Source organism: Oncorhynchus clarkii, chromosome 6 (assembly GCF_045791955.1).
Source record: "Oncorhynchus clarkii lewisi isolate Uvic-CL-2024 chromosome 6, UVic_Ocla_1.0, whole genome shotgun sequence".
NCBI lineage: Eukaryota > Metazoa > Chordata > Actinopteri > Salmoniformes > Salmonidae > Oncorhynchus > Oncorhynchus clarkii.
In genome coordinates, this window is record NC_092152.1 from 33,001,255 (window position 1) to 33,020,144 (window position 18,890).

The 18,890-nt window shown below is 42.8% G+C and overlaps 1 protein-coding gene across 4 annotated transcripts in view; it reads right to left on the reverse strand.

The window, feature by feature from the left end:
- LOC139411013 (kinesin-like protein KIF2A) overlaps nt 1-10,865 on the reverse strand; it is a 35,771-nt gene extending 24,906 nt beyond the window's left edge. For 2 of the 4 annotated variants that reach the window (XM_071156787.1, XM_071156785.1), the window contains exon 1: nt 10,683-10,845. In XM_071156787.1, coding sequence (XP_071012888.1) covers nt 10,683-10,743 — 61 coding nt within the window. In that variant the 5' untranslated portion in view covers nt 10,744-10,845. Of the gene's footprint in view, nt 1-10,682 lie in introns of all 4 variants that reach the window. The other 2 variants (XM_071156788.1, XM_071156786.1) reach the window with 2 other exon arrangements.
- Nucleotides 10,866-18,890: the final 8,025 nt, after the last annotated feature.

Below are 18,890 nucleotides of genomic sequence, written 5' to 3' on the forward strand. Positions count from 1 at the left end.
ATGTGGAACACGTGGTCAGATGTCCGCGTAATAAGACTGTAGGAAGTTATGCACGCCAGTTCACCATCATGTCTTGCCCTCCGCAACCGGATCCTGGACTTTCTGACGGGCCGCACCAAGGTGGTGAGGGTAGGCAACAGCACATCTGTCACGCTGACCATCAATACGGAGGCGTCTCAGGGGTGCGTGCTTAGTCCCCACCTGTTCTTCCTGTTCACGTACGACTGCGTGGCCGAGCGCGACTCCTACACCATCATTAAGTTGACCCACGACACGACGGTGGTAGGCCTGATCACCGACGACAATGAGACAGCCTATAGGGAGGAAGGAGACCTCTCCCTCAAAATCACCAAGACAAAGGAGCTGATCGTGGACTACAGGAAACGGAGGGCCGAGGCGGATGTTGTGAATGGGGCTGTAGTGGAGCGTGTAGCGAGCTTCAAGTTCCTCGGAGTCACCATCACTAAGGACTAGAGGTCGACCGATTAATCGGAATGGACGATTAATTAGGGCCGATTTCAAGTTTTCATAACAATCGGAAATCGGTATTCTTGGGCGCTGATTTGCGGATTTTTTTTTTTTTTTACATCTTTATCTTTATTTAACTAGTCAAGTCAGTTAAGAACACATTCTTATTTTCAATGACAGCCTAGGAACGATGGGTTAACTGCCTCGTTCAGGGGCAGAAAGACAGATTTTCACATTGGATCCCCCGAGCTGACAATCTTGCAACCTTACAGTTAACTAGTCCAACGCAATAACGACCTGCCTCTCGTTGCACTCCAGAAGGAGACTGTCTGTTACGCAAATGCAGTAAGCCAAGGTAAGTTGCTAGCTAGCATTAAACTTACCTCATAAAAAACAATCAAAATCACTAGTTAACTACACATGGTTGATGATATTACTAGATATTATCTAGCGTGTCCTGTGTTGCATATAATCTGACTGAGCATACAAGCATACAAGTATCTAAGTATGTGACTGAGCAGTGGGGTAGGGAGAAGCAGGCACGTAAACATTCATTCAAACAGCATTTTCGTGCGTTTTGCCAGCAGCTCTTTGTTGTGCGTCAAGCATTGCGCTGTTTATGACTTCAAACCTATCAACTCCCGAGATGAGGCTGGTGTAACCGAAGTGAAATGGCTGGCTAGTTAGCGCGCGCTAATAGCGTTTCAAACTTCACTCGCTCTGAGCCTTGGGGTGGTTGTTTCCCTTGCTCTGCATGGGTAACGCTGCTTCGATGTGGTGGCTGTTGTTGTTGTGTTGCTGGATCGAGCCCAGGGTGGAGCGAGGAGAGGGACGGAAGCTATACTGTTACACTGGCAATACTAAAGTGCCTATAAGAACATCCAATAGTCAAAGGTTAATGAAATACAAATGGTATAGAGGGAAATAGTTCTATAATATCTACAACCTAAAACTTCTTACCTGGGAATATTGAAGACTCATGTTTAAAGGAACCACCAGCTTTCATATGTTCTCATGTTCTGAGCAAGGAACTTAAACGTTAGCTTTTTTACATGGCACATATTGCACTTTTACTTTCTTCTACAACACTTTGTTTTTGCATTATTTAAACCAAATTGAACATGTTTCATTATTTATTTGAGGCTAAATTGAATTTATTGATGTATTATATTAAGTTTAAATAAGTGTTCATTCAGTATTGTTGTAATTGTCATTATTACAAATACAATTTTATTTTAGAATCGTCCGATTAATCGCTATCGGCTTTTTTGGTCCTCCAATAAATCGGTATCAGTATTGGCGTTGAAAAATCATAATCGGTCGATCTCTACTAAGGACCTATCATGGTCCATACACACCAAAACAGTTGTGAAGAGGGCACAATGCCTCTTCCCCCTCAATAGGCTGAAAATATTTGGTATGGGCCCTCAGCTCCTCAAAATGTTCTACAGCTGCACCATTGAGAGCATCTTAACTGGCTGCATCGTCGTTTGATATTGCAAAAATCGCTGAAGTTGGAGACTTTTATCTCCCTCACCAACTTCAAACATCTGCTATCTGAGCAGCTAACCGATCGCTGCAGCTGTACATAGTCTATCGGTAAATAGCCCACCCATTTTTACCTACCTCATCCCCATACTGTTTTTATTTATTTATTTACTTTTCTGCTCTTTTGCACACCAATATCTCTGACCATCTGATCATTTATCACTCCAGTGTTAATCTGCAAAATTTTAATTATTCACCTACCTCCTCATGCCTTTTGCACACAATGTATATAGACTCTCCTTTTTTCTACTGTGTTATTGACTTGTTAATTGTTTACTCCATGTGAAACTCTGTGTTGTCTGCTCACACTGCTATGCTTTATCTTGGCCAGGTCACAGTTGCAAATGAGAACTTGTTCTCAACTAGCCTACTTGGTTAAATAAAGGTGAAATAAAAATGTAAAAAAACTGCCTGGCATCCGTCCGCGATGTGCTACAGAGGGTAGTGCGTACAACCCAGTACATCACTGGGGCTGGGCTCTCTGCCATCAAGGACCTCTACTTTGACGTCCAGGCTCCCGAGTGGCGCAGTGGTCTAAGGCAGTGCATCTCAGTGCTAGAGGAGTCACTACAGACCCTGGTTCGATCCCGGGCTCACAACTGGCCGTGATCGGGAGTCCCATAGGCGGCGCACAATTGACACATCGTCATCCAAGTTAGGGGAGGGTTTAGCCGGGGTAGGCCGTCATTGTAAAATAACAATTAGTTCTTAACTGACTTGCCTAGTTAAATAAAGGTTAAATAAATACCAGGTGGTGTCAGAGGAAGGCCCTCAACATTGTCAAAGACTACAGCCACCCAAGTCATAGACTGTTGTCTCTGCTACCCCACGGCAAAGAGCACCAAGTCTGGGACCAAAAGGCTCCTGAACAGCTTCTACCCTCAAGCCATAAGACTGCTGAACAGTTAATCAAGTGAAAACCTGGACTATTTGCATTGACCCCCTTTTATTTTTTGCACTGGTCTATGAATACTCACTGGACTCTACCCACACACACTACACTGATACTCCAACACACACACAAATGCATATTGATGCCACACATATAGACTTTCACAAACTACATACGCTGCTGCTACTCTGTTTATTATCTATCCTGATTGCCAGGTCACATTTACCCCTAACTACATGTACAAATTACCTCGTACCCTGACTCGGTACCGGTGCTCTTTGTACAGTGCTTTGGAAAAGTATTTGCTCTCTTCCTGATTTCTTATTCTTTTGCACATTTGTCACACTTAAATGTTTCAGATCACATTTTTATATTACACAAAGATAAACTGCATTTTGTGTTTACTTGGGTTAAGTGATCATTTTATTTATTAAGGGAAAAAAGCTATCCGAACCTTCATGGCCCTATGTGACAATGTAATTGCCCCCCCCTTGTTAAATCACAATTTTGGAAGGCTGAGTTCAATTTCACTAGCCACACCCAGGCCTGATTACTGCCAGACCTGTTGAATCAAGAAATCACTTAAATAGAACCTGTCTGACAAAGTGAAGTAGGCCAAAAGATCTCAAAAAGCAAGAAATTCAGGAACAGATGAGAAACAAAGTAATTAACATCTATCAGTCTGGAAATGGTTACAAAGCCATTTCTAAAGCTTTGGGACTCCAGCGAACCACGGTGAGAGCCTTTGTCCACAGTGGTGAACCGCAGTGGTGAACCATCCCAGGAGTGGCCGGCCTATCAAAATTACCCCAAGAGCGCAGCGACAACTCATCCATGAGGTCACAAAAGAACCCACCACAGTGTTCATGACTCAACCATAACAAAGAGACTGGGCAAAAATGGCATCCATGGCAGAGTTCCTAGGCGAAAACCACTGCTGACCATGAACCACCTGATGGCTCGTCTCACATCTTGATAATCCCCAAGACTTTTGGGAAAATATTCTGTGGACTGACGAGACAAAAGTTGAACTTTTTGGAAGGTGTGCGTCTTATTACATCTGGCATAAAAGTAACACAGCATTTCAGAAAAAAAACATCATACCAACAGTCAAATATGGTGATGGTAGTGTGATGGTCTGGGGCTGCTTTAGGACCTGGACGACTTGCTGTGATTGATGGAAGCATGAATTCTGCTCTCTAAAAAATCCTGAAGGAGAATGTCCGGCCATCCGTTCGTGACCTCAAGCTGAACCGCACTTGGGTTCTGCAGCAGGACAATGATCCAAAACACACCAGCAAGTCCCCCTCTGAATGGCTTAAAAAAAACTAAATGAAGGTTTTGGAGTGGCCTAGTTAAAGTCCGGACTTAAATCCGATTGAGATGCTGTGGCGTGACCTTAAAAAAGCAGTTCATGCTCAAAAATCCTCCAATGTGGCTGAGTTAAAACAATTCTGCAAAGAAGAGAGCTGGCCAAAATTCCTCCACGGCGATGTGAAAGACTCATTGCCAGTTATCGCAAACACTTGATTGCAGTTGTTGCTGCCGAGGGTGGCACAACCAGTTATTAGGTTTAGGGGGCAATTACTTTTTCACATAGGGCCATGAAGGTTTGGATAGCTTTTATCCCTTAAATAAAATCATCACAACTGCATGTTGTGTTTACTTGGGTTATCTTTGCGTAATAATGACATTTGTTTGATGATCTGAAACATTTACGTGTGACAAATGTGCAAAAAAAAAAGAAATCAGGAAGGGGGCAAATACTTTTTCACAGCCTCGTTATTTTTATTCGTACTTTTTAACTAAGCATTTCACAGTAAAGTCCACACCTGTGTTATTTGGTGCATGTGACAAATAAAATGTGATATCTGCTCTAGACAAACATACTTCTGGTCAAGAGGGATTAGGTCCAACTTTACACACACCAATTGGTGTGTCGCTGAAGTGGAATAGCCTGAATGCCATGGTGTAACTGTGTTACTTCCATCCCTTTCCTTGTACCAACCTGGGCTTGAACCAGGGACCCTCTGGACACATCAAACTGCCTCCCACGAAGCATCATTACCTATTGCTCCACAAAAGACGACGCCCTTGCAGAGCAAGGTAAACAACTACTTCAAGGTCTCAGAGCGAGTGACGTCACTGATTGAAAAATTACTAGCGCGCACCGCTAACTAGCTAGCCATTTCACACCGGTTACATTGACATACAGTCTTGATTTTCTTAGCCCCCGTTAGTTAGTGTCTTGCTACATAGACTGTGTGTGTTTGTGTGGGATTCTGACAGCTGTGTCTCCAGAGATCTGTACAGTAGAGCTGGACCAGAGCCAGGTAGCAGGCTGATAAATCCCATGGTGGATCATCAGGTTGGTTGCCAAGCTACCCTGGCAACAAAAGGCGAGACTGTGGACACCCGACCTCAGACAGACAGCGTTATATTAAGAGAAGGGACACATGAAAGGTGACAGAGCCCAGTTTTCAGGAGGATTTGACGAGGACACACACCTTAGGAACAGAAACCACCAACTCGCCCTGATTGAAGGGAGCATGGGCAACAGCCAGCAAGCATATCAAAAGTCTAGTAGTCACTAGTCACAGTAAAACAAGTCCACATTGACCAGACTACTAGTGGATATAGGCTGTCTTGCTGGGAGAACATACCAAAGATTGAGTGACAAGAAGTTGGCATGCTATAGGGTCGTTGCATTTGATTTCAAATCAGTTTTTGACCGCACCCCTTTTGATTTGAATGAAACTTTCTATACATATTTTGCCTGAAATGGACTTTTCAGACCTGAATGAGGGTATGAATACTTTTTGAAAGCACTGCATAGAAAACATCCAGTTAATCATGTTCAGCTGTAAACATTTCAACAGACCGTTGAATGGTACCCTGTCCCTGTGCACTGACTGCAGTGCCATACTCTGGCTCTTAGTTCTATTCCAAAGGTCATTAACTGACAACACAGGGCTGAAGGATGCAAATTGCATCTGCTTGCTTTGTTGCAAGCTGCAACAGTACATTGGCTAAGTTCGCCTTGGGTCTCTACTCTACTTCAGCCATAAGGTCAACAGACACAGCAGAGCCTCCCAAGGCATGATGATGACAGAGACAGAACCCCAGGTAAGCTGCAAAGGACACAGTGTCACATTCAGAAAGAACCTCAGTCACTGACTAGGGGGAACAAATCATAGGGGAACGGATTAGCCTAAATACTGTGGGGTGAAAATGTGACAAACAGCCTACACCATGTTTGCCGTGAATGGAGCATGCGGTCCACCCTACACCACCAGCTCTAAGAACACACCTGGAAGCTGGTTGCATCATGCAGAGAGGCCAGTCTAACCTGTTACAGTGTAGTCTATGGACTCGCATATCCATATTTTCAGTTCTTTCAATTAGATGATACAGTACAATGCAGCTCAATCACATGACTCCTCTATTCCCGATGGACACAATTGTAAAGTAGCATATTTAAAAGAGAGAATAATACTGCTGTCACCCCAACTGCCTGAAAACAGACCTAAAATGGTGCCTAAAGGTGTCAGCATGCTTCAGTTTGGCTGGCGCGTTGCCAAACTCGGATGGGCGAACCAAACGAGTGTGCTCGCATACTCCCTTAAAATACTTTCGCTTTAAAAAAAGTGACAATAGTACTGTTTGTCCATCCTGAGACGCCGTAGCCAGTATACACTTCCTCAAAAAAGTCACAATTAATCTAAGATAACTCGGCTTTTGCCAAAGAGATCTTAGTTGCGCAATTTTGCATCTAACTAAGGTGTTTTGTGCAGTATTTCTCAGGTGAAAAAAATTTGCATGAAAATGAGTCGTCTTCTCATTGAAATATCCCTTCTGTTGCCTCCCGAGTGGCGCAGCGGTCTAAGGGACTTCGTTACTACAGATCCGGGTTTGATTCCATGCTGTCTCACAGCTGGCCGTGACCAGGAGACCCATGATGCGGCGCATAATTGGCCCAGAGTCGTCCGGGTTTTGTGGAGGGGTTGGCCAGCCGGTATTTCCTTGTCCCATCGCGCACTAGCGACTCCTTGTGGTGGGCTGGGCACCTGCAAGCTGACCTCGGTTGCCAGCTGGACAGTGTTTCCTCTAACACATTAGTGTGGCTGGCTTCCGGGTTAAGCGAGCAGTGTGTCAAGAAACCGTGCGGCTTGGCAGGGTTGTGTTTTGGAGGACGCAAGGCTCTCGAACTTCACCTCTCCCGAGTCCATAGGGGTGTTGCAGCGATGGGACGAGACTGTAACTAACAATTGGCTCTCACGAAATTGGGGTAAATGTGCAAAAGAATGTATGAAATATCCCTCCTGTTGACCAATCACAGACAAAGGGACTTGGATTTCGGCTTGCCTCGATAAAAAATGATTTGTGCACGAAGAGCTGAAAAAACCCTTGCCGAACACCAGAACCAACAAAAACAAATATGCTAACTGTCCAAACTGTTTCAGATGGGAAGCATGCGGGTGCCTTAAAGAGTAGAGATGAGACTGGCTGCATTGTTAACCATGTTTGGCCACTTTAGTGCTGAAACCTGGCTGAGTGGGTGTGTTGACACCACCCATATGTTTAAGGGGGGTTACACTGCTTAGCAGGAGGAACAAAGCCCTGAACACATTAGTTTCACTCCCATAACAAAGAGTCTGTCAGAATCTGAATCTGTCATCATGACATCAACAGGGAAGAATTCCACAATCTTTACTTTACTGACTGCTAGGTGCTAAGTATTCCCTTGTTCCAAAATGAGGAATCCATCTACTTTGAAAGACACTGAATGGGGATAATTTCATGCAGAAATGGGTACAATAGAGTAGATAATCCATGATGAAGATTAAATATATATTATCCCATTGAAAAATGGCCAAAGTTTTTCTTGTCCAGGCTGGGATTAAAATTAATGCTGGTGTCTGATACACCCTGCTCAGTTAAAATTCTAGTAGACTGGACTGTAATGTAAACATAATTTAGGATGGCAAGAAGAGTGAAATTGATAGTCAGCTATCATTATGGCAGGCAAGCAGTATTTTGTGTTTGAGTGTTTAATCTGAGCCTGTTTTCAGATACAGTCCCCTTTAAAATATCCGATCTCAGGCCTTTTTAAAGTGAACTCCGGGATAAAGAAAAGCGAAAGAATTCAACCTCTCTTTGTATTCACATTGCCCTTGCCTTTGAATGAGGACTCAACTCTTTTGCCAGTTCAATTCACCTATTTTGTGGTCCGAGTCCTCTCTACATTCACATTGCCATCTTTAGAAAGGAACCAATATCTTTTTCCCAACATTCACGCAATGCACTCTGGATTTTTACAAAATGCAGGAGAAGCCATTCCATCAGATCATGCTATCTAGATATACCTACTTACATTTTGGAAGCTAATAGATTGCATTTAGTTAAAAGATTAGACGTAATAATTAGAATACGATAATATTAACATGTAAATATTATTGGTAACAGAATAAAAAGCAAAAGAATAAGGCAGATTAAATAATACAATTGTACACTCAATGTAGGCTACTGTCCCTTTAGCTAACCACAAAATCAATGCTATCTGGGATCCTTGGGACATCTAAAACCAAAATCCGAACCCCTACCCCAACCATTTTAAAATATCAACTTCAATGGGGTAGTCAGAGTTGGGATGTCCCAAGCTGGATAGGAAGGACCTTGATTTTGTACTCTGTTATGACTCTCACAAAATATATCTACTCACACTATTCAAACCCAATGATCTAATAAATAGCGTATGAAGCTCTCTTAGCCCAAAGATCACATATTGCAAATAAATCATCTTTACATCGTGTCAGTACAAAACTCAACACATTTTGGAATTTCTGTGCATCCTTGACAATTAGTTCGGTCCCTTTTGGAGGGGTCTCAGTTCCTTTGGAGTGTTCACACTGCACAAACAATTAAGCAAACTGCACTGAGTTCACAAAAATTGTCTGAAAGTGACCATGTGTGAACACACACTTAGAGCCCATCACTGCCTTGCTAATGGTAGGCCTAGTGATCGAGAGAGGAGAGTCCTCCTGGCATATTCCAGAGAGCTGCCTACAACAGATGGGGTGGTTGTTAATAGGTTGAATCGGGCTTCCCCAGCCGCCAACCCCCCACGACCACCACAGAGAGGGCAATCCGTACTCACCATGCCACATCAGTCAGCCTGCCTATGGTACATATGCTAGGCTAGATAAGACTCACTTCCCATTCAGGCCGGGGGGCTAGACCTAGCTATGATGCACTCAAGAATAATGCACACCATTATAGATGGACACCAAAGTAAACCACAACAGTCTAATTCACAATAAACCGCAACCCTCTTTACCCAGAGTTTGTAGTAATCTGAAGGGATATGGTGGTTACTGCATGTTGCTGTGCTACAACTCAGAACAGGAGGAGCCTCATGAGTCTTTACTCGGTTTTGGCTGCCTGTAATCACCACAGTACAATTGATGGTATGGAGATGCTAGAATGAAGTTGGCATTCAGACAAACAAATCAAAATAACAGCCTCTTTCTCTCCCCTTCCCATGACATCTCAAGCTCATCTTGGTTTCACTGCAAACCTACTCCATGTTATAAGATCAAGTTGGTCTTAATTTATAAAACAGCAAGTCTCCTTGTCCTCTGGATTTCACAGAAAAATAATGATTCCACCTGGCTGGTTGTCAATATGATCTTTTTACGACCATTGCTTGCCTACTAGCTAACATCTATATACATGACATGGCTAGACAATCAATAGTACTTGCCCAACAATTAATTAAAATTATCGCCTTGTCAGACCATTAACTTACTATTTTCCAGGTGGCTGAACGGTGTTATTACTGTAGATAGAAAGCTAACAATATTGCTTGGCATTGCAAATACTTTCCGACCAACCTTACGTACACACTGTTGGATTCCTTCATGGAGCAAAACAATGATTTAATTTAATAATGTAACATTTTTTAAATTCAAACGAACACCCTGCAACTAGACATGGCCGTTTAGAAGACATTGGTTGTCTTCCATGTCGGGTTAACGTTAGTATTTCCAAGTTAAGGTTGGTCGAAAATGATCTGTGATAGCTAACAGTACACCAAACAGTGCCTAACCTGTAACAGCTAAATGTGGAGCCTCACATTACGTTTGCACGTTAGAATCTGCTACCTAGACAAAACCCCAGTTGATTACCGTTATACCCACCAATAGACCTATATGTAACTTAGCTAGTTATGCTAGCTATGACACACGGATAGCGAACATTAGTATATATACAATAACTAGCCAGTCATGTACGTACATGCCAAGTAGTTAACTAACGTTAGCTACGTTAACTAGTAAAGTTCACCAGACTGGCGTTAAAATACCTAGCTACCGTAACCTTTAGTTACATCCGCGGCAGGGCCTTTAGCTAGCAACAAGCTGCTAACTTTAACTAATGTGGTAATTTAGACATAACTAACTATGGCAACCATATCGTTAACCAAGTTAGGCTGCTATAACAACACATGCTAGTTTAATTGATACGCATACAGGTGAGCTAATAGGTTATTAATGTGCATTGGTTGTCTAGTAACGTTGGCTAGCTCGTGAGCTAACGTTAGTTAAAGTTAGGCTAGCTAAGATGACTAACGTTAGCTAGCTACTCAATAAAGCCACCCCAACTTTGCAGCTGCCTCAGTCTCAGCGTCTACGGTTGCTGTGTGTTCACCACAGCAACACAAAAGCTTCCCCAACAACTCCCAGTGAGCGAAATGTATCGAGACCTGAGAACTTACCATCACTTCTCTTTATTTCAACATATACGCCAACGATGATCTTTCCAAAACTACCCGCCATTCTTCATCGGTGAAGAGAATATTCAGAAAAATACTGTTTGTGTTTGAAAAAGCAAAATTTTTGACCGGGAGAGGAGGAAGCCGACAGCAGCAAGATAGGAAGTGATCAAACTGTGTAACTGCGCATGCTCAGAGGTGCCTTGTGTAAGGTGTTGACCAACTTCAGGTTTTCATCCATTCCAAATTAGGTCTACTGTACAGGTGAATGGTGGCATACGATGAATCACCAACGATTATGGATATACTGACAAAATACATGTCTCTCCGCCCAAACGATGGGAGTCGTTGTACACAAAGCAACAAGTCAGGTTGTCTAGCTCCCGCCTATCCTTTATTTGGATTGGTGCATACATCTTAATATTGTTATCTATTTTTGAATATTTGACGAGGGTCGTTGACGTCAACCGCTTGTATTCAATGGAGAGAGACCCTATCCTACTAGCCGCATGTCATTAATATGCATAGCCATCCCCGATATAAAGAGTTTTTTCTCAAAGTTGCCGGGAATGCACTTGTAAATTAAAGAGTCAATCTGTGATTTCTACATCAATTTTTGAACTTTTAAATTCATGATATATAGCCATTGATTCTTGAAGAATATTACTTACAAATGCTTCATGATCTTAGTTCAACTGTCTTACCCCATCAAAACCCAAAATATAAGCTTGTAAACAATGTCATTGTAAACAAACACTGTATGTCATGGTTAAAAATATCCTTTTGATATCATAGATGTTCAGTCCTTGGCGCATCCATACCTCTGTCTATGAATTTGAGTGTTTACATTTCTCCAGCCCCATCCCTCAGCTGTTTACCAAAAAAGTGGTGGGGTGGACGCTTTATTATTGTTTGAACAGCAGATTGCCCATTTAAACAATCTGTGCTGTTGTTGATGTTTGTTGAGCAACAAAATGCATCAATGGTGTTGACATACAGTGGCAAGAAAAAGTATGTGAACCCTTTGGAAATACCTGCTTTTCTGCATAAATTGATCATTAAATTTGATCTGATCATCTAGGTCACAACAATAGACAAACAAACACTGTCTGCTTAAACTAATAACACAAAAAAAAACTATACGTTTTCATGTCTTTATTGAACACACCGTGTAAACAATCACAGTGCAGGGTGGGAAAAGTATGTGAACCCTTGGATTTAATAACTGGTTGGCCCTCCTTTGGCAGCAATAACCTCAACCAAAAGTTTTCTGTAGTTGCGGATCAGACCTGCACAATGATCAGAAGGAATTTTGGACCATTCCTCTTTACGAAACTTTTTTAGTTCAGCAATATTTTTGGGATGTCTGGTGTGAACTGCTCGCTTGAGGTCATGCCACAGCATCTCAATCGGGTTGAGGTCAGGACTCTGACTTGCTGCACGTCTGAAGTTTGCAAAAGTGCACCTGGATGTTCTACAGCGCTACTGGAAAAATATTCTGTGGACAGATGAAACTACAGTTGAGTTGTTTGGAAGGAACACACAACACTATCTCTGGAGAAGAAAAAATGCACAGCACAACAACATCAAAACCTCATCCCAACTGTAAAGTATGGTGGATGAAGCATCATGGTTTGGGGCTGCTTTGCTGTCTCAGCACCTGGACAGCTTGCTATCATCGACAGAAAAACGAATTCCCAAGTTTATCAAGACATTTTGCAGGAGAATGTGAGGCTATCTGTCTGCCAATTGAAGCTCAACAAAAGTTGGGTGATGCAACAGGACAACAGCCCAAAACACAGAAGTAAATCAACAACAGAATGGCTTCAACAGAAGAAAATATGCCTTCTGGAGTGGCCCATGTTTTCTTTTTTGGACAGCAGTGGCTTCTTCCGTGGTGTCCTTCCATGAACACCATTCTTGTTTTGTGTTTTACGTATCGTAGACTCGTCACCAGAGATGTTAGCATGTTCCAGAGATTTCTGCAAGTCTTAAGCTGACACTCTAGGATTCTAAGTATTCATTGAGCATTCTGCGCTGTGCTCTTGCAGTCATCTTTGCAGGACGCCACTCCTAGGGAGAGTAGCAACAGTGCTGAACTTTCCCCATTTATAGGCAATTGGTCTTACCGTGGACTGATGAAAATCAAGGATTTTAGAGATACTTTTGTAACCCTTTCCATCTTTATGCAAGTTAACAATTCTTAAACTTACAGTGGGGCAAAAAAGTATTTAGTCAGCCACCAATTGCGCAAGTTCTCCCACCTAAAAAGATGAGAGAGGCCTGTAATTTTCATCATAGGTACACTTCAACTATGACAGACAAAATGAGGGGAAAAAAATCCAGAAAATCACATTGTAGGATTTTTAATTAATTAATTAGCAAATTATGGTGGAAAATAAGTATTTGGTCACCTACAAACAAGCAAGATTTCTGGCTCTCACAGACCTGCAACTTCTTCAAGAGGCTCCTCTGACCTCCACTCATTACCTGTATTAAATGGCACCTGTTTGAACTTGATATCAGTATAAAAGACACATGTCCACAACCTCAAACAGTCACACTCCAAACTCCACTATGTCCAAGACCAAAGAGCTGTCAAAGGACTTTAGAAACAAAATTGTAGACCTGCACCAGGCTGGGAAGACTGAATCTGCAATTGGTAAGCAGCTTGGTTTGCAGAAAATAACTATGGGAGCAATTATTAGGAAATGGAAGACATACAAGACCACTGATAATCTCCCTCGATCTGGGGCTCCACGCAAGATCTCACCCCGTGGGCTAAAAATGATCACAAGAACGGTGAGCAAAAATCCCAGAACCACACGGGGGGACCTAGTGAATGACCTGCAGAGAGCTGGGACCAAAGTAACAAAGCCTACCATCAGTAAGACACTACGCCGCCAGGGACTCAAATCCTGCAGTGCCAGACGTGTCCCCCTCCTTAAGCCAGTACATGTCCAGGCCCGTCTGAAGTTTGCTAGAGAGCATTTGGATGATCCAGAAGAAGATTGTGAGAATGTCATATGGTCAGATGAAACCAAAATATAACTTTTTGGTAAAAACTTGACTTGTCGTGTTTGGAGGACAAAGAATGCTGAGTTGCATCCAAAGAACACCATACCTACTGTGAAGCATGGGGGTGGAAACATCATGCTTTGGGGCTGTTTTTCTGTAAAGGGACCAGGACGACTGATCCGTGTAAAGGAAAGAATGAATGGGGCCATGTATCGTGAGATTTTGAGTGAAAACCTCCTTCCATCAGCAAGGGCATTGAAGATGAGACGTGACTGGGTCTTTCAGCATGACAATGATCCCAAACACACCGCCTGGGGGGCAACGAAGGAGTGGCTTCGTAAGAAGCATTTCAAGGTCCTGGAGTGGCCTAGCCAGTCTCCAGATCTCAACCCTATAGAAAATCTTTGGAGGGAGTTGAAAGTCCGTGTTGCCCAGCAACAGCCCCAAAACATCACTGCTCTAGAGGAGATCTGCATGGAGGAATGGGCCAAAATACCAGCAACAGTGTGTGAAAACCTTGTGAAGACTTACAGAAAATGTTTGACCTCTGTCATTGCCAACAAAGGGTATATAACAAAGTATTGAGATACACTTTTGTTATTGACCAAATACTTATTTTCCACCATAATTTGCAAATAAATTCATTAAAAATCCTACAATGTGATTTTCTGGATTTTTTTTCCTTCTCATTTTGTCTGTCATAGTTGAAGTGTACCTATGATGAAAATTACAGGCCTCTCTCATCTTTTTAAGTGGGAGAACTTGCACAATTGGTGGCTGACTAAATACTTTTTTGCCCCACTGTAGGTCTTCTGAGATCTCTTTTGTTCAAGGCATGGTTCACATCAGGCAATGATTCTTGTGAATAGCAAACTCAAATTTTGTGAGTGTTTTTTATGGGGCAAGGCAGCTCTAACCAACATCTCCAATTTCGTCTCATTGATTGGACTCCAGGTTAGCTGACTCCTGACTCCAATTAGCTTTTGGAGGCCATTAACCTAGGGGTTCACATACTTTTTCCAATCTACACTGTGAATGTTGAAATTATGTATTCAATATAGACAAGAAAAATAAAATAATTAGTGTGTTATTATTTAAGCACACTATGTTTGTCAATTGTTGTGACTTAGATGAAGATCAGAAATCCAGGTTATTCCAAAGGGTTATTTTTCTTGCCACTGTACCTTTTAGAAGTCTTCTTTGTATAAATTCCAGTCAGAGGCAGCATCCCTTTTCATTTGTGCAGCATCCCCATTCAGAAGGGCTCCCAGTGGTCTTTTGGAAAGGCAGGAAGGATCACAGTTCTAAAGGGCAGCATCCCCGTTCGGAAGGACAACATTCCGATTTGGATGAGCAGAATTCCCATTCAGAAGGGCTCCATCATCTTTTGTAGGAGCAGCATTCCCTTTCAGTGGCTCCTGCTCATTTGGGTTCTGCACATCTGCGTTCTGGGGTTTAAAGTATGGAAGAAGAAATTAAGTGTCACGACTACAATTGAAAGTTGGTTCCTCTCCCTGTTCGGGCGGTGCTCGGCGGCCGGGGTCGCCGGCCTACTAGCCATCATCGATCCATGCTTCATTTTCTGTTTGTTTTGTCTTTGGTTCATTCACACCTGGTTTTCATTTGCTTTAATTTCTGTGTGTATATCTACCCCTGTTTCCCCGTTTAGGTTTGTGCGGGATTATTTTCTTGTTTCTTGTGGAGGCTTTCCTCAGTGTATTTCGCGTGTGTTTAGTATAGTAGGTGCGTTGTTTATTTGCGCTTTACGGGAGTACTGTTAGTTCCCATTGTCTTGGGCGTTGTTTTGGGGTATTGTACTGTACCGTTTTTTTGGATTTGCCCTTTTTAAAATATACGCTACACTGACATCTCTGCTCTCCTGCTTTTGACTCCCTACCTACCTTCAGTGCGTAAACGCAACATTAAGAGAGAGTATGGAGGTGTAAATCACAGAATGAACTCAGGAGACAGCAAAGGAGTGAGATTATGGAGAGACAGCTAGTGCCATCCGAGTTATATTCTTTATTTAACATATTCTTTATGTACCCTGCTGCTCTTTTGTCTCTGTAGAGAACATCATAATGCATGTTGAATGAATACCCATGTAAATTAACAGCAGTATGTATTTCGATGGAATGTACTCTAGTTAATGCAACAACACAATGTAACAGTAATGGTTTTAGAACATAGTGTCACAACAAAATGTAAGAGCAATAGAAATGGTTCTGAGAAAACATTGTGGGAAGGTTCCGGTAATGTTGATGCACACACTATTAAAAACACCTATAACTTTAAGAGAGTTGTTATGGTGTGAGCTATTACATGATTGTTCCAGTAACGTTCCCTAAACATTCTTCAGCAATCATGTCTGGATTCATGCTGCAGTAGTTTGTGTCGGGGGCTAGGGTCAGTTTGTTATATCTGGAGTACTTCTCCTGTCTTATCCGGTGTCCTGTGTGAATTTAAGTATTCTCCCTCTAATTATTTCTCTCTCTCAATCCATTTCAAGGGGCTTTACTGGCATGGGAAACATATGTTAACATTGCCAAATCAGGTGAAGTAGATAATAAACAAAAGGGAAATAAACAATGAAAATGAACAGTAAATATTACACTCACAGAAGTTCCAAAAGAATAAAGACATTTCAAATGTCATACGCCTCTCTCTCTTTCTCTTCTCTCGGAGGAACTGAGCCCTAGGACCATGCCTCAGGACTACCTGGCCTGATGACTCCTGGCAGTCCCCAGTCCATCTGGCCGTGCTGCTGCTCCAGTTTCAACTGTTCTGCCTGCGGCTATGGAACCCTGACCTGTTCACCGGATGTACTACCTTGTCCTGGACCTGCTGTTTTTGACCCTCTCTCTCTCTACCGCACCTGCTGTCTCTAACTCTGAATGACAGGCTATGAAAAGCATACTGACATTTACTCCTGAGTTGCTGACCTGTTGCACCCTCTACAACCACTATTATTATTACTATTTGACCCTGCTGGTCATCTTTGAACGTTTGAACATCTTGGCCATGTACTGGTATAATCTCCACCCAGCACAGCCAGAAGTGGACTGGCCACCCATCAGAGCCTGGTTCCTCTCTAGGTTTCTTCCTAGGTTCCTGCCTTTCTAGGGAGTTTTTCCTAGTCACCATGCTTCTACATCTGCATTTCTTGCTGTTTGGGGTGTCTGTATAGCACTTTGTGACATCAGCTGATGTAAAAATGGCTTTATAAATACATTTGATTGATTGATATATCTACTTTAATAAGAATCTAGAAACATATGCCAGACTAGTGAAAACATTTTCTGTGTAGTGTTAAACAGTAGCGCAAAAAACGGTGGAGATATTATCAAAAACAACTGAACCAAATTTTCAGTAACCCTGTGCATTATGTTCAATATAATCTGTCTGTACACAATGTAAGCAAAATCTGGTTTAACGACAGATATTTTTTTTGAAATTCCACTGCAAACATTGTGTGTAACATGGTCTTTTGTTAATACATTTTAGAGGGCCAGAAAGTAATGGTAACATGCAGGGGTTGGAACCGATTCGAGGAACAGAACTAAAGTGATCTAAACTCAGCACAAAAAGAAACATCCCTTTTTCAGGACCCTGTCTTTCAAAGATAATTCGTAAAAATCCAAATAACTTCATAGAGCTTCATTGTAAACGGTTTAAACACTGTTTCCCATGCTTTTCCATGAACCATAAACAATTAATGAACATGCATCTGTGGAACGGTCGTTAAGACACTAACAGCTTAGAGACAGTAGGCAATTAAGGTCACAGTTATGAAAACTTAGGACACTAAAGAGGCCTTTCTACTGACTGAAAAACACCAAAAGAAAGATGCCCAGGGTCCCTGCTCATCTGCATGAACGTACCTTAGGCATGCTGCAAGGAGGCATGAGGACTGCAGGTGTGGCCAGGGCAATAAATTGCAATGTCCGTACTGTGAGACGCCTAAGACAGCGCTACAGGGAGACAGGACAGACAGTTGATTGTCCTCACAGTGGCAGACCATGTGTAACAACACCTGCACAGGATCGGTATATCCGAACATCACACCTGCGGGACAGGTACAGGATGGCAACAACAACTGCCCGAGTTACATCAGGAACGCACAATCCCTCCATCAGTGCTCAGACTGTCCGCAATAGGCTGAGAGAGGCTGGACTGAAGGCTTGTAGGCATGTTGTAAGGCAGATCCTCACCAGACATCACCGACAACAACGTCGGCTATGGGCACAAACCGTCCCTGGACCAGACAGGACTGGGAAAAAGTGCTCTTCACTGACGAGTCGCGGTTTTGTCTCACCAGGGGTGATGGTCGGATTCGGGTTTATCGTTGAAGGAATGAGCGTTACACCGAGGCCTTTACTCTGGAGCGGGATCGAGTTGGAGGTGGAGGGTCCGTCATGGTCTGGGGCGGTGTGCCACAGCATCATCGGACTGAGCTTGCTGTCATTGCAGGCAATCTCAACGCTGTGCGTTGCAGGGAAGACATCCTCCTCCCTCATGTGGTACCCTTCCTGCAGGCTCATCCTTACATGACCCTCCAGCATGACAATGCCACCAGCCATACTGCTCGTTTTGTGTATGACTTCCTGCAAGACAGGAATGGCAGTGTTCTGCCATGGCCAGCGAAGAGCCCTGATCTCAATCCCATTGAGCACGTCTGGGACCTGTTGGATCGAAGGGTGAGGGCTAGGACCATTCCCCCCAGATATGTCCGGGATGCACTGCAGTACTTAATGCAGCTGGTGGCCACACCAGATACTGACTGTTACTTTTGATTTTGACCCCCCCCCTTTTGTTCAGGGACACATTATTCAATTTCTGTTAGTCACATGTCTGTGGAACTTGTTCAGTTTATGTCTCAGTTGTTTACAAAATATTTACACATGTTAAGTTTGCTGAAAATAAATGCAGTTGACAGTGAGAGGACATATTGTTCCAAAACAGAACCATTATTTTAAAGGCATGGGAATTGGTTAATAACATTATTTTATGTTCCGGGCATTTTTTTCCAGTCGCACAAAAAAAGCAACAAAGCGCCTATGTAAAGCCCTCACTCTGTCACTCAGAAACTGACTGCCAGCTGAAAATCTTTGCCAGTGTGTGTGTAGGCTATCTGCCCCTCCTCCCTCCGAAACATAGTCTACTGTAGCTACAAACATGATTCAGAAATTAAGG